The sequence below is a fragment of the Convolutriloba macropyga genome, chromosome 13, assembly GCF_964194025.1.
Source record: "Convolutriloba macropyga chromosome 13, txConMacr16.3, whole genome shotgun sequence".
NCBI lineage: Eukaryota > Metazoa > Xenacoelomorpha > Acoela > Convolutidae > Convolutriloba > Convolutriloba macropyga.
The window spans coordinates 24,811,530-24,835,903 of NC_134480.1; the positions used below are offsets into that span (position 1 = coordinate 24,811,530).

The 24,374-nt window shown below is 34.9% G+C and overlaps 1 protein-coding gene across 1 annotated transcript; it reads right to left on the reverse strand.

Annotated features, from left to right (window-relative positions):
* Positions 1–541: 541 nt before the first annotated feature.
* Positions 542–23,162, reverse strand: LOC142352197 (uncharacterized). Its single transcript, XM_075404613.1, has 3 exons — positions 22,952–23,162; positions 19,963–20,195; positions 542–932 (listed from the first exon to the last, which is right to left on the reverse strand). Exons 1-3 carry the CDS (start codon positions 23,131–23,133, stop codon positions 640–642), a joined length of 708 nt encoding a protein of 235 aa, XP_075260728.1. The 5' UTR covers positions 23,134–23,162; the 3' UTR covers positions 542–639.
* Positions 23,163–24,374: the final 1,212 nt, after the last annotated feature.

The following is a 24,374-nucleotide window of genomic DNA, read 5'->3' on the forward strand; positions in this document are numbered from 1 at the left end:
CAAAATTGGCCCAAAAAACCAAGAAGACGAAAAATTAACCGGCCAAAAATCAACAGACGAAAATTGCATTAACAGAAGACCGGGCCAATAAAGTTGCTTAACTTCGACAGGGAATAAATAACTAATCAGACTTCAAAAAGAAACAAAAATGAATACGATGCTGTCCTAATTTATTTGTCGTGAAAATTTTAGCTTCAAAACAACCTACCATTTACCAAAATTTTCCCTAAGATTGAAATTTGACAAGAACCGACTTTAGAGCAAATTGGCGAGACAATTGGTGAAATAAATCCTACAAAACTATTTATGTATCTCGCCATTCTGCTTTATAGGTTGGAGGGACAAAAGGTCCTAAGCGTCGAATGACCGTAGAAAAGGAACAAAAATAAACAAAATTGCGCCACCATTGAAAGCTCCACAAACTTCATTCCAGCGAGTAAAAGTGAATCCGTCGAGTAACCAGGTCATTGTCTATGCCACTTTGTCGCCTATAGCACGAATAAAAAAAATTTGCGACTAACTGTTTTTCTTTATAAAACACTGTAGTTAAATTGTGAATTGAACTCTGACCGAAAAGGGGTTGATTGATTAATCATACATTAGAGTTCATATAAATTTCAAGCACTTCTACAGTCAATTCTACAGTTTTGATCCATCATTCAACACTCTCTGATGTTCTTCAAATGCGCCCAAAATTGTGGGCTTGTGCCCTATAAATTGGGTGGGTTGAGGTGCAGGGTACAATTGGTATACTCTGTCGTACCATGTGAAATCAGACTCCACATCACAAGTATACATGCCCCATTCTGGGGGGAGGTAGGGCAATAATTCCTCAACTGGGGCGTAGTCTATGTCAATTACGGGTAGCCCGGCTGCTTCCCGCTCCTCCACAAGACGGAATGCTTCCCTCTTTCCCCAATCATGTACCATTCCTAAGAAATTATGCTCCCAAGAACAAACATAACCGACTAACGTCGCGCGAATTGCTCTCATACGACCGGCGAGCGGTTGGCTTTGTTAGTAGCTAGCCACGGTTTAGCGAGGCTAGCTTTAGCTTGATTGGACTCTGCGACTTTAGTTTTCTAGCCTTGTTAGTAAATAAATCAAATAAAAACTGATAATTTAAAAATTTGCAAATATTGCGAAAAAAGCTTCCTTTTTGTCTCTGGAGTTATGTCAAGTAACCCATCTGCAAGACTTGAAAAGCTTCGTTGGCCAGTAATTATCGTTTAACTCAGAAAAGGACAAAAATATTAAAAAGTTTTGAAAACAATCGCAAATTTAAACAAAATCTTGAATTAAAATCTTCAAAACCATTTCATTGTCTCAAAAGACTATCCAGTGACCCTATTTCAAGCTTAAAATAGTTTCACTGGCTCATAAAGATCCATAAACTTGGAACATAATTTTCCAAAAATTTGAAAATTTATTTTCATCAAAAAATTGCTGAAGCTGGAGTCATTTAAATATTGATAACCATTCCATTAACTCTAGAAACTATGCAAGAGCTTATCATCAAACCTTGGAGGAGGTCCCTAGGACCCTGGTTCTGGAAAAAATGATTTGAAAAATTCAAAAAGATTCAAAAAACTTGAAAAAATTGCAAATATTAAAAAAAAAATGCTGATATCGAAATCTTGAAAAACATTCCATTACATCTAGAAGCTATGCATTACCCTATAATCAAACCCTAGAAGAGGTTACGTGGCTCTTGAAGCTGGAGAAAACTAAAAAAAATTGACAAATTTCAAAAACTTGAAAAAAATTGCAAGTTGCGTAAAAAAAAACTGCTAAAATTTGTGGTTATAAAAGTTGAAAACTAATTCATGGCCAAAAAAACATTTTCCAGTAACGTATTATCAAACCCTAACGGAGCTTTTCTGTTAGGCTGAAAAACCGGAATAATGACAATTTATGTCAAAAAATGGAAAAAATGGCAAGTTTTGTAAAAAAAAACGCTAAAATTCGTGGTGTTGAAATCTTAAAAAACATTCCATTGTGTCTAGAAACCATACAGTAACCTATTGTCAAAACCTAGATAAGTCTCTTCGGCTCTTGATGCTGAAGAAACCTAAAAACCGACAAATATTCTCAAAAAACTTGCAGTTTTATCAAAAAAAATCGTTAAAATTTGTCATATGAAAAAAATTGAAAGCTATTCCATAGCAAAAAAACTTTCTTAGTAACTTATTATCAAACCCCTAAGGACGCCTTCTGGCCCTTGCGTGAGGAAAGACGTGAGTAATAAAAAAACAAATAAAAAAAATTGAAAAAAATTGCACGTTTTGTCAAAGAAAATGCTAAAATTCTTGATGTTAAAATGTTGAAAACATTCCACTACCGCTAAAAACTATGCAGTAATCTAATATAAAACCCTAGAGGAGTTCGCTTGACACCTAGGGCTTCACAATGACAAAAATTTTCAAAAAGCTTGAAAAAAATTGTTAAAATTAGTATAAAATTGCATGTTTTTAGCGACCGGTTGTCCGAACGTAGCCACGGGGGGGGGGGGGGGGGGGGGGTACCGGGGGGCTGATGGGGGGGGGGGTACCGGGGGGCTGATGGGGAGGGGGGTTACCGGGGGGCTGATGGGGAGGGGGGTTACCGGGGGGCTGATGGTGAGGGAGGGGGTGCGCAACAGTGGGGTGGGGGCAATAGTGGGAGGGGGTGGCAATAGTGGGGGGGGGGGGGGGTGGCAATAGTGGGGGAGGGGTGGATTAACACTGGGGTGGGGCGCAACAGCGCGTTGGGGGGATACAATAGTGGGGGGTCAACAGTGGGGGTATCTTCAACCTTTAAGAACCGCCCTTCACACCATAAGTATAAGTATAAGTCTCCAACAATTTGAGCCGAAACAGACCTGAAAGGCTCTAAGAGCACTTAATGGCCGCTGGGCGCTACCCGTTTATCCCGTTTTTGAGGACGAAAGCGTCAGACACAAAATCAGTCAAGCGAAAAACCGCAAAAAAGACCGACAGGACTAAGTCTCCAACAATTTGAGCTGAAACAGACCTGAAAGGCTCTAAGAGCACTTAATGGCCGCTGGGCGCTACCCGTTTATCCCGTTTTTGAGGACGAAAGCGTCAGACAGAAAATCAGTCAAGCGAAAAACCGCAAAAAAGACCGACAGGACTAATATAATTGCTACAAACTTTGTTTGAGAGCAATTAACAAGAACGCTTTTCTTTATTAATACGTCATCAAGCTAATGTGGGTTTAAGCAACGCGAATCCTTAGCATAGACTAATAAGGGAGGCCAGCCATTCAAATCTACACAACTGGAATTTTGCACGAAAAAATCTGCGATGGCTTCGTAAACCTTCAATCTAAGAAATGAAAAGAACGAGACTTACGAGAAGGCTTAAAAATTGCGTTTCCAATTATTGAAGTGATGTCTTCAATTGATTTCAAATTAAGTACTGTATAAAAGCCCTCATAACCTTCAATTGGAGTGAGATAATCCTATTTGACTTTGAATATTCCTATAAAAGTAAGCAGAAGACAATGACAGAAGTTATTTTAAGAGTGTGGTCCGTCAAGTGTGACCAGAAACATGTTTAAGCGAATGAACAAGAAACTCATCCGACTAAGAGTGGAAATTGGCATCACGCACGCATCTCAGTCAAAAAATAGCATCACTGAATGAATAAAAGCTCATTTAAAGGTAGCAAGCATGACATCACGGGTTGGGAAAAAAGATAACGCTAAATAAAAAAGCAGGAAAATACCGAACGAGAATGCAAAGAATGTTCATTGAGTAAACAAAATAAATTAGTGTGTGAAAACCCGCCTACCGCACCACAAAACTAACTGCTTTTTCGGATCACTTCTTGTTTCGGCATGGAGCAGAATAAAAATTCAATCAGAAAATCGAACAGCCGGCAGATTGCCGAAAAATGGCCGCGATAGACGCCTGTGGCCTTCCATGAATTGAAACAACTAACGAAATAAGATAGACAGATTGACCACCAGTCCTTTATTAGACCACTAGACTTTTTGCTTAGATTCGGACTGCCATTTTTATGAGACACATACGCTCTCTAAGGAAAAAACCTAATTGAGCTTTTTCAACACTATTATTCGAAATCAAATACTCAAGACTCTAATACTAAAGAATTAGGACATATACGTTTGGCACTACTTAGATGCACAATATTGATCTTTAACTAGTAAATGTTCATAAAAAAAGTCCGTCAGGTGAGTTTAGAAGTCATTTTTTGAGTGATGTAAATCACGCAATTGACCTAAAAGCAGAACATATGACGTCACGCACACAAATTTTAACTGCGAGCAGTAGAAATCACTGAAATCGAAAAAGTAAATTCCAAGAAGTCAGGTCGCAAAAATCATCGATGGAGACGGCGAATTAAAAGCACATAGCAGGACAAGTCCTGAAATACAATTCTAAGAATTGAATGAAAAACTCAGATGTACTCTACCCGACCAGCAGATCAATTGAACAATGCCAGCCAGAACAAACAAAATCATCTCAAAAAATTGAAAAACTAAAAGAATCAAAACTAAGCAAAAATATACTCATTGCTAAAACTCTTGAAGCTTTTAAACCTAAGGCAAAACTGTTTCCCTTCTGTTTCCCTCAAAACTGTTAAGGCAAAAATACCTATTTCAAAAATTATGTTCGAAACCAATTTTTTTCTGTAATCGGTCCAGTACTATATCTGCAAGGCCTGAAAAATATTCATTGTCCCTTGAAGATCGATTAACTCCAAAATGAAAAATCGACGAAAAAAAATTAATTGCAAATTATAAGGAACTGCTGGTAAAAATCGTGATATAAATATCTCCAGAATCATTTCTGTGTCTCTAGAGGCTATCCAGTAACCCAATTCCAAGCCTTAAAAAACTCATTGGCTCATAGATCGATAGGCAACAATTTTTAGAAAAAATTTCAATGTTCAAAAAATAGAAACTCGTTCTATTAAAAAGTTGAAAGCCATTCAATTGCCCCCTAGCAACCATTTAATAACATACTATCAAACCCTGGATGAGGTTACCTGGCAACTGAGGCAAGAATAAAAATAGAAATGTTTTAGGAAAACTTGAAAAAAATTGCAAACTTCCAAAAAACTTCTAAAATTCGAAAGGTTAAATTGTTGAAAACAAATGAATTAGAACCAAAACCCATGCAGTAACTTTTTATCAGAATGTCGAATATGTTTTCTTGCACTTGAGAATGGACGAAAATCAAAGACTGACAAAAACTTTAGGAAGCCTTAAAAAAATTGCAGATTTTATCAAAATACTAAAATTCGAGACAATAAAATGTCTAAAAAACCAATCCATTGTTACCAAAACCTACGCAGTGCCCTATTAACAAACCTCAAAAGCGATTACCTGGTCCCTGAAGCTGAAAAAACTGAAAAAATGAACATTTTCAAAAAAAACTGAAAAAATGCGAATTTTGTCAAAAAAAATTGCTAAAAATTGCAATATTCAAAAATTGAAACCTATTCCATGGCAACTAAAAATTTTTCAATAACTTAGAATCCAACCCTGATGAGGTTTTCTGACCCCTGGGACACAAACAACTTGAATAATGACAATAAATGTCAAAAAAAGGAAAAAAAATTGCAGGATTTGTCAAAAAAAGCTAAAATTCATGACGGCAAAAAATGAAAACCATTCGATTACCACTAGAAACTATGCAGTAATCTATCATCGAACCCTTTATCAAACCCTAGAGGAGGTTTCTGGACACCTAGGGCTAGAAAAACTCGAAAAATGACAAAAGTTCAAAAAACCTGAAAAACTGCAAAAATTAGGGGGTTTTTGTTTGTAGTACCAAAACATATAGCTCAAAAAAAAGGTAAAAACAAACAATTTTGTCTCGCGAAAGGCCTTCATCAACTTTTAAAAACTTCAACCTAGGACTAATCAAAACAAAAAATCACAAAAAAAAACATGAAAAATTGCACCATTTTGAGCCCAAAAACTCATAAAATGACATTTTAACCTTAAATTAAGGCCATCCCAGCAGCTGCACCACTATAAGCATTTGAAGGACTACTAAAGCCCACTTTGGGCCTCTAACTAAACTTAAGGCAAGCAATAGAAAACGCTGAAATTAAAAAAGTAAACTCCAAGAAGTCAGGTAGCAAAAATCATCGATGGAGACAACGAATTAAAAAAATATAGCAGGACAAGTCCTGAAATACAATTAAAAGAATTGAATGAAAAACTCAGACGTAATCAACCTGACCAGCAGATCAATTCAACAATGCCAATAAGAACACAAACAAAATCATCAAAAAATTGAGAAACTAAATGAATCAAAACTAAAAAATATACTCATTGCTAAAATTCTTGAAGCTTTTAAACTTAAGGCGAAATTTTTCACTTTAAAAATTCTTATTTCCAAAATTATATTCAAAACTATTTTTTTCTGAAATCCGTCCAGTATAATATCTGCAAGACCTGAAAAATATTCATTGTCCCTTGAAGATCGACTAACTCGAATATGAACAAAAAATATCGAAAAAAAAAGAAATCAATTGCAAATTATAAGGATAGTAAAGGATTGCTGGTAAAAATCGTGATATAAATATCTCCAGAATCATTTCTGTGTCTCTAGAGGCTATCCAGTAACCCAATTCCAAGCATTAAAAAACTCATTCGCTCATAGATCGATAGGCAACAATTTTTAGAAAAAATTTCAATGTTCAAAAAATAGAAACTCGTTCTATTAAAAAGTTGAAAGCCATTCAATTGCCCCCTAGCAACCATTCAATAACATACTATCAAACCCTGGATGAGGTTACCTGGCAACTGAGGCAAGAATAAAAAATAGAAATGTTATAGGAAAATTTGAAAAAAATTGCAAACTTCCAAAAAACTTCTAAAATTCGAAAGGTTAATTTGTTGAAAACAAATGAATTAGAACCAAAAACCATGCAGTAACTTTTTATCAGAATGTGGAATATGTTTTCTTGCACTTGAGAATGGACGAAAATCAAAGACTGACAAAAACTTTAGGAAGCCTTAAAAAAATAGCAGATTTTATCAAAATACTAAAATTCGAGACATTAAAATGTCTAAAAAACCAATCCATTGTTACTAAAAACTACGCAGTGCCCTATTAACAAACCTCAAAAGCGATTACCTGGTCCCTGAAGCTGAAAAAACTGAAAAAATGAACATTTTCAAAAAACTGAAAAAATGCGAATTTTGTCAAAAAAATTGCTAAAAATTGCAATATTCAAAAGTTGAAACCTATTCCATGGCGACTAAAAATTTTTCATAACTTAGAATCCAACCCTGATGAGGTTTTCTGACCCCTGGGACACAAACAACTTGAATAATGACAAATGTCAAAAAATAGGAAAAAAAATTGCACGATTTGTCAAAAAAAGCTAAAATTCATGACAAAAAATGAAAACCATTCGATTACCACTAGAAACTATGCAGTAATCTATCATCGAACCCTTTATCAAACCCTAGAGGAGGTTTCTGGACACCTAGGGCTAGAAAAACTCGAAAAATGACAAAATTTCAAAAAACCTGAAAAATTGCAAAAATTAGGGGGTTTTTGTTTGTAGTACCAAAACATATAGCTCAAAAAAAGGTAAAAACAAACAATTTTGTCTCGCAAAAGGCCTTCATCAACTTTTAAAAACTTCAACCTAGGACTAATCAAAACAAAAAATCACAAAAAAAACAGGAAAAATTGCACCATTTTGAGCCCAAAAACCCATAAAATGACCTTTTAACCTTAAATTAGGGCCATCCCAGCAGCTGCACCACTATAAGCATTTGAAGGACTACTAAAGCCCACTTTGGGCCTCTAACTAAACTTAAGGCAAGCAATAGAAATCGCTGAAATTAAAAAAGTAAACTCCAAGAAGTCAGGTAGCAAAAATCATCGATGGAGACGACGAATTAAAAAAACATAGCAGGACAAGTCCTGAAATACAATTAAAAGAATTGAATGAAAAACTCAGACGTAATCAACCTGACCAGCAGATCAATTCAACAATGCCAATAAGAACACAAACAAAATCATCAAAAAATTGAGAAACTAAATGAATCAAAACTAAAAAATATACTCATTGCTAAAATTCTTGAAGCTTTTAAACTTAAGGCGAAATTTTTCACTTTAAAAACCCTTATTTCCAAAATTATGTTCAAAACTATTTTTTTTCTGAAATCCGTCCAGTATAATATCTGCAAGACCTGAAAAATATTCATTGTCCCTTGAAGATCGACTAACTCGAATATGAACAAAAAATATCGAAAAAAAAAAGAAATCAATTGCAAATTATAAGGAAATGTTTCTAAAAATCGTGATATAAATATCTCCAGAATCGTTTCTGTGTCTCTAGAGGCTATCCAGTAACCCAATTCCAAGCATTAAAAAACTCATTCGCTCATAGATCGATAGGCAACAATTTTTAGAAAAAATTTCAATGTTCAAAAAATAGAAACTCGTTCTATTAAAAAGTTGAAAGCCATTCAATTGCCCCCTAGCAACCATTCAATAACATACTATCAAACCCTGGATGAGGTTACCTGGCAACTGAGGCAAGAATAAAAAATAGAAATGTTATAGGAAAATTTGAAAAAAATTGCAAACTTCCAAAAAACTTCTAAAATTCGAAAGGTTAATTTGTTGAAAACAAATGAATTAGAACCAAAAACCATGCAGTAACTTTTTATCAGAATGTGGAATATGTTTTCTTGCACTTGAGAATGGACGAAAATCAAAGACTGACAAAAACTTTAGGAAGCCTTAAAAAAATTGCAGATTTTATCAAAATACTAAAATTCGAGACATTAAAATGTCTAAAAAACCAATTCATTGTTACTAAAAACTACGCAGTGACCTAATAACAAACCTCAAAAGCGATTACCTGGTCCCTGAAGCTGAAAAAAACTGAAAAAATGAACATTTTCAAAAAACTGAAAAAATGCGAATTTAGTCAAAAAAATTGCTAAAAATTGCAATATTCAAAAGTTGAAACCTATTCCATGGCGACTAAAAATTTTTCAATAACTTATAATCCAACCCTGATGAGGTTTTCTGACCCCTGGGACACAAACAACTTGAATAATGACAATAAATGTCAAAAAATAGGAAAAAAAATTGCACGATTTGTCAAAAAAAGCTAAAATTCATGACGGCAAAAAATGAAAACCATTCGATTACCACTAGAAACTATGCAGTAATCTATCATCGAACCCTTTATCAAACCCTAGAGGAGGTTTCTGGACACCTAGGGCTAGAAAAACTCGAAAAATGACAAAATTTCAAAAAACCTGAAAAATTGCAAAAATTAGGGGGTTTTTGTTTGTAGTACCAAAACATATAGCTCAAAAAAAGGTAAAAACAAACAATTTTGTCTCGCAAAAGGCCTTCATCAACTTTTAAAAACTTCAACCTAGGACTAATCAAAACAAAAAATCAAAAAAAAACATGAAAAATTGCACCATTTTGAGCCCAAAAACTCATAAAATGACCTTTTAGCCTTAAATTAAGGCCATCCCAGCAGCTGCACCACTATAAGCATTTGAAGGACTACTAAAGCCCACTTTGGGCCTCTAACTAAACTTAAGGCAAGCAATAGAAATCGCTGAAATTAAAAAAGTAAACTCCAAGAAGTCAGGTAGCAAAAATCATCGATGGAGACGACGAATTAAAAAAAACATAGCAGGACAAGTCCTGAAATACAATTAGAAGAATTGAATGAAAAACTCAGACGTAATCAACCTGACCAGCAGATCAATTCAACAATGCCAATAAGAACACAAACAAAATCATCAAAAAATTGAGAAACTAAATGAATCAAAACTAAAAAATATACTCATTGCTAAAATTCTTGAAGCTTTTAAACTTAAGGCGAAATTTTTCACTTTAAAAATTCTTATTTCCAAAATTATGTTCAAAACTATTTTTTGTCTGAAATCAGTCCAGTATAATATCTGCAAGACCTGAAAAATATTCATTGTCCCTTGAAGATCGACTAACTCGAATATGAACAAAAAATATCGAAAAAAAAAGAAATCAATTGCAAATTATAAGGAAATGTTTCTAAAAATCTTGATATAAATATCTCCAGAATCATTTCTGTGTCTCTAGAGGCTATCCAGTAACCCAATTCCAAGCATTAAAAAACTCATTCGCTCATAGATCGATAGGCAACAATTTTTAGAAAAAATTTCAATGTTGCCCCCTAGCAACCATTTAATAACATACTATGAAACCCTGGATGAGGTTACCTGGCAACTGAGGCAAGAATAAAAAATAGAAATGTTTTAGGAAAACTTGAAAAAAATTGCAAACTTCCAAAAAAACTTCTAAAATTCGAAAGGTTAAATTGTTGAAAACAAATGAATTAGAACCAAAAACCATGCAGTAACTTTTTATCAGAATGTGGAATATGTTTTCTTGCACTTGAGAATGGACGAAAATCAAAGACTGACAAAAACTTTAGGAAGCCTTAAAAAAATTGCAGATTTTATCAAAATACTAAAATTCGAGACATTAAAATGTCTAAAAAACCAATTAATTGTTACTAAAAACTACGCAGTGCCCTATTAACAAACCTCAAAAGCGATTACCTGGTCCCTGAAGCTGAAAAAAACTGAAAAAATGAACATTTTCAAAAAACTGAAAAAATGCGAATTTTTTTCAAAAAAATTGCTAAAAATTGCAATATTCAAAAGTTGAAACCTATTCCATGGCGACTAAAAATTTTTCAATAACTTATAATCCAACCCTGATGAGGTTTTCTGACCCCTGGGACACAAACAACTTGAATAATGACAAATGTCAAAAAATAGGAAAAAAAATTGCACGATTTGTCAAAAAAAGCTAAAATTCATGACGGCAAAAAATGAAAACCATTCGATTACCACTAGAAACTATGCAGTAATCTATCATCGAACCCTTTATCAAACCCTAGAGGAGGTTTCTGGACACCTAGGGCTAGAAAAACTCGAAAAATGACAAAATTTCAAAAAACCTGAAAAATTGCAAAAATTAGGGGGTTTTTGTTTGTAGTACCAAAACATATAGCTCAAAAAAAAAGGTAAAAACAAACAATTTTGTCTCGCAAAAGGCCTTCATCAACTTTTAAAAACTTCAACCTAGGACTAATCAAAACAAAAAATCACAAAAAAAACATGAAAAATTGCACCAATTTGAGCCCAAAAACTCATAAACTGACCTTTTAGCCTTAAATTAAGGCCATCCCAGCAGCTGCACCACTATAAGCATTTGAAGGACTACTAAAGCCCACTTTGGGCCTCTAACTAAACTTAAGGCAAGCAATAGAAATCGCTGAAATTAAAAGTAAACTCCAAGAAGTCAGGTAGCAAAAATCATCGATGGAGACGACGAATTAAAAAAAACATAGCAGGACAAGTCCTGAAATACAATTAAAGGAATTGAATGAAAAACTCAGACGTAATCAACCTGACCAGCAGATCAATTCAACAATGCCAATAAGAACACAAACAAAATCATCAAAAAATTGAGAAACTAAATGAATCAAAACTAAAAAATATACTCATTGCTAAAATTCTTGTAGCTTTTAAACTTAAGGCAAAATTTTTCACTTTTAAAATTCTTATTTCCAAAATTATGTTCAAAACTATTTTTTGTCTGAAATCCGTCCAGTATAATATCTGCAAGACCTGAAAAATATTCATTGTCCCTTGAAGATCGACTAACTCGAATATGAACAAAAAATATCGAAAAAAAAAAGAAATCAATTGCAAATTATAAGGAAATGTTTCTAAAAATCTTGATATAAATATCTCCAGAATCATTTCTGTGTCTCTAGAGGCTATCCAGTAACCCAATTCCAAGCATTAAAAAACTCATTCGCTCATAGATCGATAGGCAACAATTTTTAGAAAAAATTTCAATGTTCAAAAAATAGAAACTCGTTCTATTAAAAAGTTGAAAGCCATTCAATTGCCCCCTAGCAACCATTTAATAACATACTATCAAACCCTGGATGAGGTTACCTGGCAACTGAGGCAAGAATAAAAAATAGAAATGTTTTAGGAAAACTTGAAAAAAATTGCAAACTTCCAAAAAACTTCTAAAATTCGAAAGGTTAAATTGTTGAAAACAAATGAATTAGAACCAAAAACCATGCAGTAACTTTTTATCAGAATGTGGAATATGTTTTCTTGCACTTGAGAATGGACGAAAATCAAAGACTGACAAAAACTTTACGAAGCCTTAAAAAAATTGCAGATTTTATCAAAATACTAAAATTCGAGACATTAAAATGTCTAAAAAACCAATTCATTGTTACTAAAAACTACGCAGTGCGCTATTAACAAACCTCAAAAGCGATTACCTGGTCCCTGAAGCTGAAAAAAACTGAAAAAATGAACATTTTCAAAAAACTGAAAAAATGCAAATTTTTTTCAAAAAAATTGCTAAAAATTGCAATATTCAAAAGTTGAAACCTATTCCATGGCGACTAAAAATTTTTCAATAACTTATAATCCAACCCTGATGAGGTTTTCTGACCCCTGGGACACAAACAACTTGAATAATGACAAATGTCAAAAAATAGGAAAAAAAATTGCACGATTTGTCAAAAAAAGCTAAAATTCATGACGGCAAAAAATGAAAACCATTCGATTACCACTAGAAACTATGCAGTAATCTATCATCGAACCCTTTATCAAACCCTAGAGGAGGTTTCTGGACACCTAGGGCTAGAAAAACTCGAAGAATGACAAAATTTCAAAAAACCTGAAAAATTGCAAAAATTAGGGGGTTTTTGTTTGTAGTACCAAAACATATAGCTCAAAAAAAGGTAAAAACAAACAATTTTGTCTCGCAAAAGGCCTTCATCAACTTTTAAAAACTTCAACCTAGGACTAATCAAAACAAAAAATCACAAAAAAAACATGAAAAATTGCACCAATTTGAGCCCAAAAACTCAAAAACTGACCTTTTAGCCTTAAATTAAGGCCATCCCAGCAGCTGCACCACTATAAGCATTTGAAGGACTACTAAAGCCCACTTTGGGCCTCTAACTAAACTTAAGGCAAGCAATAGAAATCGCTGAAATTAAAAAAGTAAACTCCAAGAAGTCAGGTAGCAAAAATCATCGATGGAGACGACGAATTAAAAAAAACATAGCAGGACAAGTCCTGAAATACAATTAAAGGAATTGAATGAAAAACTCAGACGTAATCAACCTGACCAGCAGATCAATTCAACAATGCCAATAAGAACACAAACAAAATCATCAAAAAATTGAGAAACTAAATGAATCAAAACTAAAAAATATACTCATTGCTAAAATTCTTGAAGCTTTTAAACTTAAGGCAAAATTTTTCACTTTAAAAATTCTTATTTCCAAAATTATGTTCAAAACTATTTTTTGTCTGAAATCCGTCCAGTATAATATCTGCAAGACCTGAAAAATATTCATTGTCCCTTGAATATCGACTAACTCGAATATGAACAAAAAATATCGAAAAAAAAAAAGAAATCAATTGCAAATTATAAGGAAATGTTTCTAAAAATCTTGATATAAATATCTCCAGAATCATTTCTGTGTCTCTAGAGGCTATCCAGTAACCCAATTCCAAGCATTAAAAAACTCATTCGCTCATAGATCGATAGGCAACAATTTTTAGAAAAAATTTCAATGTTCAAAAAATAGAAACTCGTTCTATTAAAAAGTTGAAAGCCATTCAATTGCCCCCTAGCAACCATTTAATAACATACTATCAAACCCTGGATGAGGTTACCTGGCAACTGAGGCAAGAATAAAAAATAGAAATGTTTTAGGAAAACTTGAAAAAAATTGCAAACTTCCAAAAAACTTCTAAAATTCGAAAGGTTAAATTGTTGAAAACAAATGAATTAGAACCAAAAACCATGCAGTAACTTTTTATCAGAATGTGGAATATGTTTTCTTGCACTTGAGAATGGACGAAAATCAAAGACTGACAAAAACTTTAGGAAGCCTTAAAAAAATTGCAGATTTTATCAAAATACTAAAATTCGAGACATTAAAATGTCTAAAAAACCAATTCATTGTTATTAAAAACTACGCAGTGCCCTATTAACAAACCTCAAAAGCGATTACCTGGTCCCTGAAGCTGAAAAAAACTGAAAAAATGAACATTTTTAAAAAACTGAAAAAATGCGAATTTTTTTCAAAAAAATTGCTAAAAATTGCAATATTCAAAAGTTGAAACCTATTCCATGGCGACTAAAAATTTTTCAATAACTTAGAATCCAACCCTGATGAGGTTTTCTGACCCCTGGGACACAAACAACTTGAATAATGACAATAAATGTCAAAAAATAGGAAAAAAAATTGCACGATTTGTCAAAAAAAGCTAAAATTCATGACGGCAAAAAATGAAAACCATTCGATTACCACTAGAAACTATGCAGTAATCTATCATCGAACCCTTTATCAAACCCTAGAGGAGGTTTCTGGACACCTAGGGCTAGAAAAACTCGAAGAATGACAAAATTTCAAAAAACCTGAAAAATTGCAAAAATTAGGGGGTTTTTGTTTGTAGTACCAAAACATATAGCTCAAAAAAAGGTAAAAACAAACAATTTTGTCTCGCAAAAGGCCTTCATCAACTTTTAAAAACTTCAACCTAGGACTAATCAAAACAAAAAATCAAAAAAAACATGAAAAATTGCACCATTTTGAGCCCAAAAACTCATAAAATGACCTTTTAGCCTTAAATTAAGGCCATCCCAGCAGCTGCACCACTATAAGCATTTGAAGGACTACTAAAGCCCACTTTGGGCCTCTAACTAAACTTAAGGCAAGCAATAGAAATCGCTGAAATTAAAAAAGTAAACTCCAAGAAGTCAGGTAGCAAAAATCATCGATGGAGACGACGAATTAAAAAAAACATAGCAGGACAAGTCCTGAAATACAATTAGAAGAATTGAATGAAAAACTCAGACGTAATCAACCTGACCAGCAGATCAATTCAACAATGCCAATAAGAACACAAACAAAATCATCAAAAAATTGAGAAACTAAATGAATCAAAACTAAAAAATATACTCATTGCTAAAATTCTTGAAGCTTTTAAACTTAAGGCGAAATTTTTCACTTTAAAAATTCTTATTTCCAAAATTATGTTCAAAACTATTTTTTGTCTGAAATCCGTCCAGTATAATATCTGCAAGACCTGAAAAATATTCATTGTCCCTTGAAGATCGACTAACTCGAATATGAACAAAAAATATCAAAAAAAAAAGAAATCAATTGCAAATTATAAGGAAATGTTTCTAAAAATCTTGATATAAATATCTCCAGAATCATTTCTGTGTCTCTAGAGGCTATCCAGTAACCCAATTCCAAGCATTAAAAAACTCATTCGCTCATAGATCGATAGGCAACAATTTTTAGAAAAAATTTCAATGTTCAAAAAATAGAAACTCGTTCTATTAAAAAGTTGAAAGCCATTCAATTGCCCCCTAGCAACTATTTGATAACAAAAAATCAAACCCTGGATGAGGTTACCTGGCTACTGAGGCAAGAAAAATGAATAAAATACAAATGTTTTGAAAAAACTTGAAAAAAATTGCCAATTTTATCAAAAAACTTTAAAATTCGAAAGGTTAAAAAGTTGAAAACAATTCCATTAAAACAAAAATCCATGCAGTAACTTTTTATCACAACGTGGAATATGTTTCCTTGCACTTGAGAATGGATAAATATCAAAAACTGACAAAAACTATAGGAAGCCTTAAAAAAATTGCAGATTTTATCCAAATACTAAAATTCGAGAAATTAAAATGTCTAAAAAACCAATCCATTGTTACTAAAAACTACGCAGTGCCCTATTAACAAACCTCAAAAGCGATTACCTGGTCCCCGAAGCTGAAAAAACTGAAAAAATGAACATTTTCAAAAAACTGAAAAAATGCGAATTTTGTCAAAAAAATTGCTAAAAATTGCAATATTCAAAAGTTGAAACCTATTCCATGGCGACTGAAAATTTTTCAATAACTTATTATCCGACCCCTGATGAGGTTTTCTGACCCCTGGGACACAAACAACTTGAATAATGACAATAAAAGTAAGAAAATATGAAAATAAAATATATGTTTTGTCAAAAAATGCTAACATTCATGATGGCAAAACATGAAAACCATTCCATAACCACAAGAAACTATGCAGTAATCTATCATCAAACCCTTCAGCAAACCCTAGAGGAGGTCTTTGACACCTAGGGCTAGAAAAATTCAAAAAAAATCAAATTTTCAAAAAAAAAAACCTAAAAAAAAATTGCAAAAATTAGTATCATTTTGCGTGTTTGTCTTTGTAGTACCAAAACATATAGCTCATAAAATGGATATAACAAGAAATTTTGTCTCACAAAAGTCCTTCATCAACTTTTAAAAACTTCAACCTAGGACTAATCAAAACAAAAAATCAAAAAAAAAACCATGAAAAATTGCACCATTTCGAGCCCAAAAACTCCTAAAAATGACCTTTTAACCTTAAATTAAGGCCATCCCAGCAGCTGCACCACTTTAAACATTTGAAGGACAACTAAAGCCCACTTTGGGCCTCTAGTAGAACTTAATGCCAGCTGGGCTTTACCTGTTTATCCCGTTTTGAAACATCAAAGTCATTGAAAAATGTGTGAACAAATCTTAAAAAAAAAACACAGCGCACCAATACAATTCAAACTTTTTGAATTGTGAAAAAAACAGAGCAGGACATTCCCTGACGTACAATTCAAAGAATTTTCATTGACTAAGCAGAAACTTGTCCTTGAACGGACTATGAGTGAATTTGGAAAACATTTCTGAAGAAATGAGATAAAAAAACTGAAAATCAATGTCAAAATGCCGCATGTGAAAAAACCACTAGCGAGAAAGAGAAATTTGGCTCAAACAAAAAAACTAGGCCTAGAATGAAATATGAATAGATTAGGAAAACCATTTAGAAAAAAATCAGATCCAAAAAATTGAAAACAGTAAAAATCAAAGTGAAATTGCCGCATGTGAACATAAAACCACTAGCGAGAAAGCGAATTTTTAGTCAAACACCGTTTTCTCACTCTCTTTTGAAATTAGAGAGAAAAAATTTAACGCCGCAAAATCACTCGCCTTTTCGCTCGACTTCCTGTTTCGGCGTGACCAAAATCACTACTCCAAGTTGACTTCAAAAATCATGAAAATGTGTGAACAGATCTTTAAAAAAAGACAGCGACCCGATACAATTCAGATCCTTTGAATTGCATAAAAAACACGATGTCCCCAATAATAGCCGCTATCGCTTCGCGGCTATTAAAAAATGTGTGAACAGATCACTCAAACAAAATATTCAGTTTTGAGGAAAAAAGCACCAAAATTAAGCATCACTCAAATTAAACTTCTAAGACAGATAACATGTATATTCGCCTTACAGCGCAGTTGAGAAAATAGAACATTTCACTAAAAAAATAAGAAAAATTGACGAATTTGGCCGAAGGCTTTTGCAATTAAAATGAGCTAAAAATGAGCAACCAGTTTTTTAAAAAACGGTTCCGATTTTTAGCGCCTTTCGATATTCAAAAATAATACAAAAGTTCAAATGAATTTTATCTACTTCTGTTTTACTAACACTATTTTGTAAATATTTAAGTGTATAGATATGCTATGCCATGCACCAGAAAACATTTTTTATTATTCAAAAGGAAGCGACCCACTAATTAAAATTCGAAGGATGGAAAACTTTGAATTAATTTTGCTTTCGACAGTCCTAAAGGCATAAGTTTTAATGATGAGGTCCAGGACGAATTTTCTGATGTCGTTTTGCAGTCAAACTTTTGATGACTGTTCTAACCGCTAAGGCAAAAAACCGAGCCGATGAACAACAAATATAACCGAAGGTTTGCTCAAAAAACGAAAAGCGGGGAACAAAAAAACGTATCCAAATATGACATCAATATACACAAAACCAAGGTCGCAACTGATACAATTGAACAGTGAAACAAATGCTTTCATATCACTACTGTACGCTGTGGTACTGTTCCAGGATCTATTCTGTCCCCTAGCTTTCTTGGTATATGCAACATTTTTGCCTCTCAGGAGCATGTGCAACTTTGTTACATATCTTATAAACCGTAGCTGGGAGGAGAGCCGAGTCTGCTCCAAGTGGAGGACAGCACTCATCGTCCCAATTCTCAAGAAGAAGAAACCTTCCGATAGGATCAAGTCATACAGACCAGTGTCCCTCCTATCCTGTGTGAGCAAATGCATGGAGACAATGGTACAGTGGAGAATCAGCGACTGGGCCTGGCGAAACAAGATAGTTCCCAACGAACAGGCCGGCTTCCAACCAAAGAGATCAAACACTGATGTCATTGCCAATATAGTGCAAAGCGCCATGGATGCACTACAAGAAAAGAAACGAACCCTGCTAGTAGCTGTTGACTTCCGAGCAGCTTTCGACCGAGTATGGAGAAACGGACTTCTGCTTGATCTCGCGCTCTTGGGTTTGAGAGGCAGATGTCTGAGATGGCTCAGAGCGTGGTTGTCTGACAGACGAGCGGCAGTTCGATGGAACGAAGAGAAGAGCAAGCCAAAGCTGTTCGCGCAGGGCATGCCTCAGGGGAGCCCCCTTTCGCCTCTTCTCTATTGCTTGTCCACTTCGAATCTCCCTGAAGCTATAAAATCTTCAGCTCCGGAAGTCATGGTCAACCAGTTTGCAGACGACCTGACCCTGCAAGTCACTGGAAGGAAGCCCGAAGATGCAGCGACTGGGATGCAGAAAGCACTGGATTCGGTAACGGAGTGGTCGAGAAAGAACTATGTAGAAATAGCAGTGGACAAAACGGCCGCAATGGTTATTAGCGTGGACCCCAGAGAGACAGCTGGCAAAGTAACTCCAGATCTGAAGATGCTCAACGAAAGCGTCCCATACGAAAAGAAGACGAAGATTCTCGGAGTGGAAATCGACAGCCAACTACGTTTCACGGACCACGCGAGCGCTGCCAAAAAGAATCTGACGAGGAGGATTCAGATACTCAGAGCACTGACTGGGAGAGACTGGGGTCTAAAGGCAACCGATCTGAGACGCCTCTACAGAAGTTACATAAGACCCGGAGGAGCCTACGCCTTCGAAGTATGGGGAATGTTTCTATCGGCTGCGCAAACCGAAAAACTGGAAACGTGCAACAACCAAGCAGCAAGAGTAATAGTCGGTGCCCCAAGAGGATCCCCATCAGTTCAAACATGTGCAGAAGCCGAGCTAAACAGTCTGACACAGGACGGAGAGGACAAGGCAGCAAAACTCCTCGACAAGTGTCAAAAAGCTCCCGACGATCATCCCCTCAAACAGGTTGCGGACAAGGAAGTGCCCAGAAGGCTTCGCGCCAGGGGCGACGCACGGTGGCGGACAGACTGGAGATCGAGAGCCATGGATCGCCTAAGCATTTGCAAACCAGGAAGAGAGATACGGGAAGACATCAACATGCAAAGAGAAGAAAGAAGACTGGACGACTATAACAAGCGTGTCCCGCCAGACCACCCTCATAGACGCCTAACCGCTGGACAGCCGCTGAAGGTCAAGGAAAACAGAACCAGAGCACAAGAAGTTGATCTGCATTGCCTACGACTGAACCGAGCGCCTTTTCTGCAAGCTACAAGAGCTAGACATGGAAGAGCCGAAACTGCGACTTGTCCACACTGCGGACTAGAAGATGAGGACACAGAACACTGGCTGCTACGCTGTCCTAACTGGAAGAATCAACGAAAGAAGATGGGCATATCACAAGACCCCACAGTAATCCAAAACGAACCCGAGAAAGTCACCGAATTTGTAGCTGTCGCGGCTCAACAGCCCCCCAATCAATGACGGGGATCACACACACACACACACACACACACACACACTTTGTTACATAGTAACGTGCTATATAACAACTCATAATTTATACGTCGGGGTCATTAAAAATTCTTTCATCAAATCTAGAAAGTAGAGTAGCACTTACGCATGTATGACGGTTTGTAGTAGGACCAGAAGATCAGTCCCATGGCGATGACGGATACTCCCAGGAACATGAAGTATCTTGCGAGGAACTCGTCTGCCTCCTTGTCCTCGTAGTCCATGCCCAGAGTCTCAAACAGGGAGTACTTTCTGAAGTAGAACTCTCTCACTGGATCCCAAACTGCATTCTCAGGATTCGTCACTATTTCTTCAGTTCGCTTCGTCAAATGGATACATCTAAAGTCATAGTTCTACAATCCCTTCGTGAATTAAGGGTTCAAAACCTCCCAAGGTTCTTTTCCTTTAATAACATTCTCTTTACCGCGAGCTCAGAGATCCCAGGGAAGAGACAGAGAGCTTAGTTTGAAAGATTGAACTTAGACCTAAAGACCTAATTTAGGACACTAAGTTTAGGGCAAAAAATACTTAGTTAAAAATCTAACTTTTGACAGTTGGATCAAACCGCTATACAAAAAAAATTGTACTGCAAAAACTGACACGAGCCAAGTTCTGGGCACGAGGCTAACATATACTTCAAAAATGTAGGGTAAAAACTAGCCAGTATTAGTTTGTGATTAAGTCTTAGAAACGCGCATGCAAAACACGTACTCAGTGTAAATATTTTTTAAACGCGTTTCTTGCCCACTTAGTTGTCCTTCTAAGTCTAATTTTGCTTGCCCGACTTAGTTACACTAATAAAATCTCACTTCTGATTCATTCTTAGGTGTCAAGAAAAGCTCCCATTTTCCATGTACGTTAGCCCCCCTCGCGCCTTGTGGCCAATATTTATGATTTGTACCTAAATTTCTTCTTAGCTAAATCATATAGATATTCTGACTTCTCTTTTCAAATAGGGAGGACTTGAATATGGAGTATAATTGGAAAATCACGCGCCAGTGACATCAAAATGTAGCTTGTAATTCGGTAGAAAATACATCGGCAACGCTGGCAATTACATTCGTTGGAGTATAAAAAATTCTCATTGCATCGTGTTTTGGGATGTCCATTTGTCATTTGCCAAAATACCTCTCCCCGAAGTGGAAGTTTACTTCTCAAAAACTTGTTTAAAACCACGCGATTTATGAAGAAAAGTTGATACGAGATTGGAAGTAAAATTATTGATCCAAGTCAGTCATTGTATTCTTTATCAGTAAAATGATTGCGTGATTGTATCTATTTAAACCTTTTCTCTGAAGCTTCTCCATTTGCCTAACGATAGTTTTCCTGGCCAAATATTTAATCCATAAAACAAGAGCGATTTTTTTTTACTAGATTGCATTTTACTCACATTTTTGATTCACTTGTAATTGTTTTTGATTCACTTGTAATTGTTTTTGATTTTTGATTCACTTGTAATGAGCAAGCTTCTGATTACCTTGGATGGGCAAGCTTCTGAAGAAAAGTTGATACGATATTGGAAGTAAATTTATTGATCCAAGACAGTCATTGTATTCGTTACCAGTAAAATGATTGCGTGATTACATTTATTTTAACTTTTTCTCCGAAGCTTTTCCATTTGCCTGACGATAATTTTACTGGCCATAAACTTAATCCAAAACAAGAGCAACATTCTGTATTTTTTGACTAGATTGCATTTTACTCACACTTTTGATTCACTTGTAATTGTTCTCTGAAATCTGCAAGCTTCTGATTACATTTTTTAGAACAATGCTCGAGTGATAATCCCACGATTTAAAATTGTGGTTTTAACGGGCGACTACGATTTATGTTCTAACATATACTCAACCCGTGCATCATATTATAAACGAAACCAATGGCCTGGAATAAACAAAATATAAAAAATCGCGATTTGCTGCAATTCGAGGCCAAATTTTACGAGAAGCATAAGCAATTTTTATTTTCTAAAATTTCAATATAATAATAATAATAATAATAATAATAATAATAATAATAATAATAATAATAATATTGAATTTCAATGAGCTTGGTTTCACCAAGCTTAGCACGTCCCTAACGGGGCTTGAATTTGTTTTCTCAAACACTTTCTATCTATATGGGTATGATTTGTACCTAAATTCTTCTTAGCTAATTCAAATAGATATTCTCTTTTGAAATTGAGAGGACATGAATATGGATTAGAAATGGATAAATCACGCGCCAGTGACTTCGAATTGTAGCTTGTAACTCGGTAGAAAAAATTACATCGTCAACGCTGGTGGTTACATTTGCTTATGTATAAAAATAAATTCTCGTTATACCGGCTTTTGAGATGTCCATTTGTCATTTGCCAAAACTGCTCTTCCCGAAATGGAAATTTACTTCTCAAAAACTTGTTTAAGACCACGAGATCCATGAAGACAAGTTGATATGAGTTTGGAAGTAAATTTACTGATTGAAGACAATCTTTGTATTCGTTATCAGCAAAATGACTGCGCGATTGTACCCAATTAAACTTTTTCTCTGAAGCTTTTCCATTTGCCTGACGATAGTTTTACTGACATACCAAATATTTGATCTATACAACAAGACCGATATTTTGTGACTTTTGACTAGATTGTACATTTTGTTTCACTTGGAATTGATCTCTTTAGAAGTGCAAGCTTCTGATTACCTTTTTGTAGAACAATACTTAAGTGATAATCCCACGACTTCAAATTGTGGTTGGAGTCATAACGTAACCGCGCGAACAAAATAAGTAAGCACAGAGAAAAATTTCCATTTCACAAAATGGAGAACCTACTATGCTTGAATTATTTTTTCTATGACAATGTTGACGTTAAATTTAAAATACGAAATCATTTCGTAACATTCCGTAACGCGTTGAATATTAAGATACCATTTATTTCAAATTGCATTTAACTTTTCGCAAAACGCTAACTTTTTAGTTATGTTTTTGTCAATCTAATATCTGAGAATATCACGACGCAAAGTGAACAGCAAAAATACTTAATCTGAGCTTTAAAAATAAAGAAAATATAAGTATCAGAGTTTCAGAGTAATTGAAAATAACAGTATGGGAGTCAAATAGTCACCTTGATTGTGCTAAACTGCAGCAGCTCGGCCTAGTGGCTGTAGGTAATGTTGGTGATCTAATATTTGAGCGTATATTGTTAACTTTGCCGTTAATAAGAGGACTGATGGGTACCAGGAAAGACGAAAGATTTCTAGCAGAGGTCATTCCAGGCAGAGATGAAACAAGTACACCGAGCTTCATATTGTTTGTCGAGTAGAATTGGCCTCACATCATCTGAAAAAGGACATCGCAATATTGCATTAAGCAGATATCAGTTGAAAGAGGTTGAGTTAAGCTACCAATTAAAAAATTAGGTGTAACTACATGCACTGACTACTGACTCATCTACCGTCGATTTCGAAACATCGCAAGCCATACCGAGTCTTTTTTTACAACAGCCGATAAACCAGCTCCAATAAAGCTAACATTGACGTATAAAATTTGCAGTTTCACGTCAATAAAACTTATTTCTATTTTTACCACTACATTGCTCTGGGCAAGCAAGTTACCTCTGACCGTTCTGTCACCAATAAACGGGTCTTTTCTATTATACTACCATAAAAATATAGCCCCCATTTTTGTGTAATTAAGGTATCACAGCTGACCAAAAGTTCAAATAATTTAAGACATCTATTCGATTGAAGACCGACGGTTATCTTAAATCTATGGGGAATTGACCTACCGTGATACAATTAGACGTAATAAGCTCAAACTTAATAACTCTGTTGAGTCAAACCATTATAAAATTCCAAAATCGTGTGAAAATCAAATCAGAGAATAAAAAACTATAAAATGAAGCTAAATTTCCCCCAATAAAATCTTGGAGGTAGTCGTCAATATTTAAGCCTTGTAAATCACAAAGTTTCCTTGCTGAATCCCGCCAATTTACGCTTTCAGCGAAAATCTGAAAAAAAACTATTTATGGCTTGTGAAAAAATAGGAATAATAACGTAAGGGTAACAAATTTTAAACAAGTGCAAAGAAACTTAAAATTGGTCAACAATTAGATTAAAATTGAACAAAAGCAGCTTGTATCAGCCGAATGTTCAGGAAAATTTAGGCCGATAGCTTAGACAAAATTCGAATATTTCATCTAAAAAATGATTGCAGAATTAGCTGAACAAAAAGTTTAAAATAAAGCCACCGCCGAAAAATCCGACAAAAACAGCGCCGGCAAAATGCCGAAAAATAGCCACCGTCGACGCTCTTGATGCACATCGGAATTGGAACAAAAACGATAGAATTTGACCGAAACTTTTTTCAGAGTCGAAAAGTTTTATAATTTGGCGTGCAGTTTCAGTTAGATTCTAAAGCTAGGCGTAATTCAGCTTCGAAACTGAAAGCTATTAAACTTAATACTAGTGTCAGCTAGCAACCACTTTAATGATCTTCGATACCTTACTGAACTAGGACTTAATGACCGGGCTTTATCGGTTTAAACC

What these genes read in the sequence shown, in the direction of transcription:
- LOC142352197 (XM_075404613.1), bottom strand. Translation starts at nt 23,133, where the DNA reads ATGAAGCTCGGTGTACTTGTTTCATCTCTGCCTGGAATGACCTCTGCT. An exon ending in TGCAGTTTAGCACAATCAAG is followed by an intron (nt 20,196 to 22,951) that starts GTGACTATTTGA and finishes CTATGACTTTAG; the next exon opens with ATGTATCCATTTGACGAAGC. An exon ending in CTACAAACCGTCATACATGC is followed by an intron (nt 933 to 19,962) that starts GTAAGTGCTACT and finishes ATAATTTCTTAG; the next exon opens with GAATGGTACATGATTGGGGA.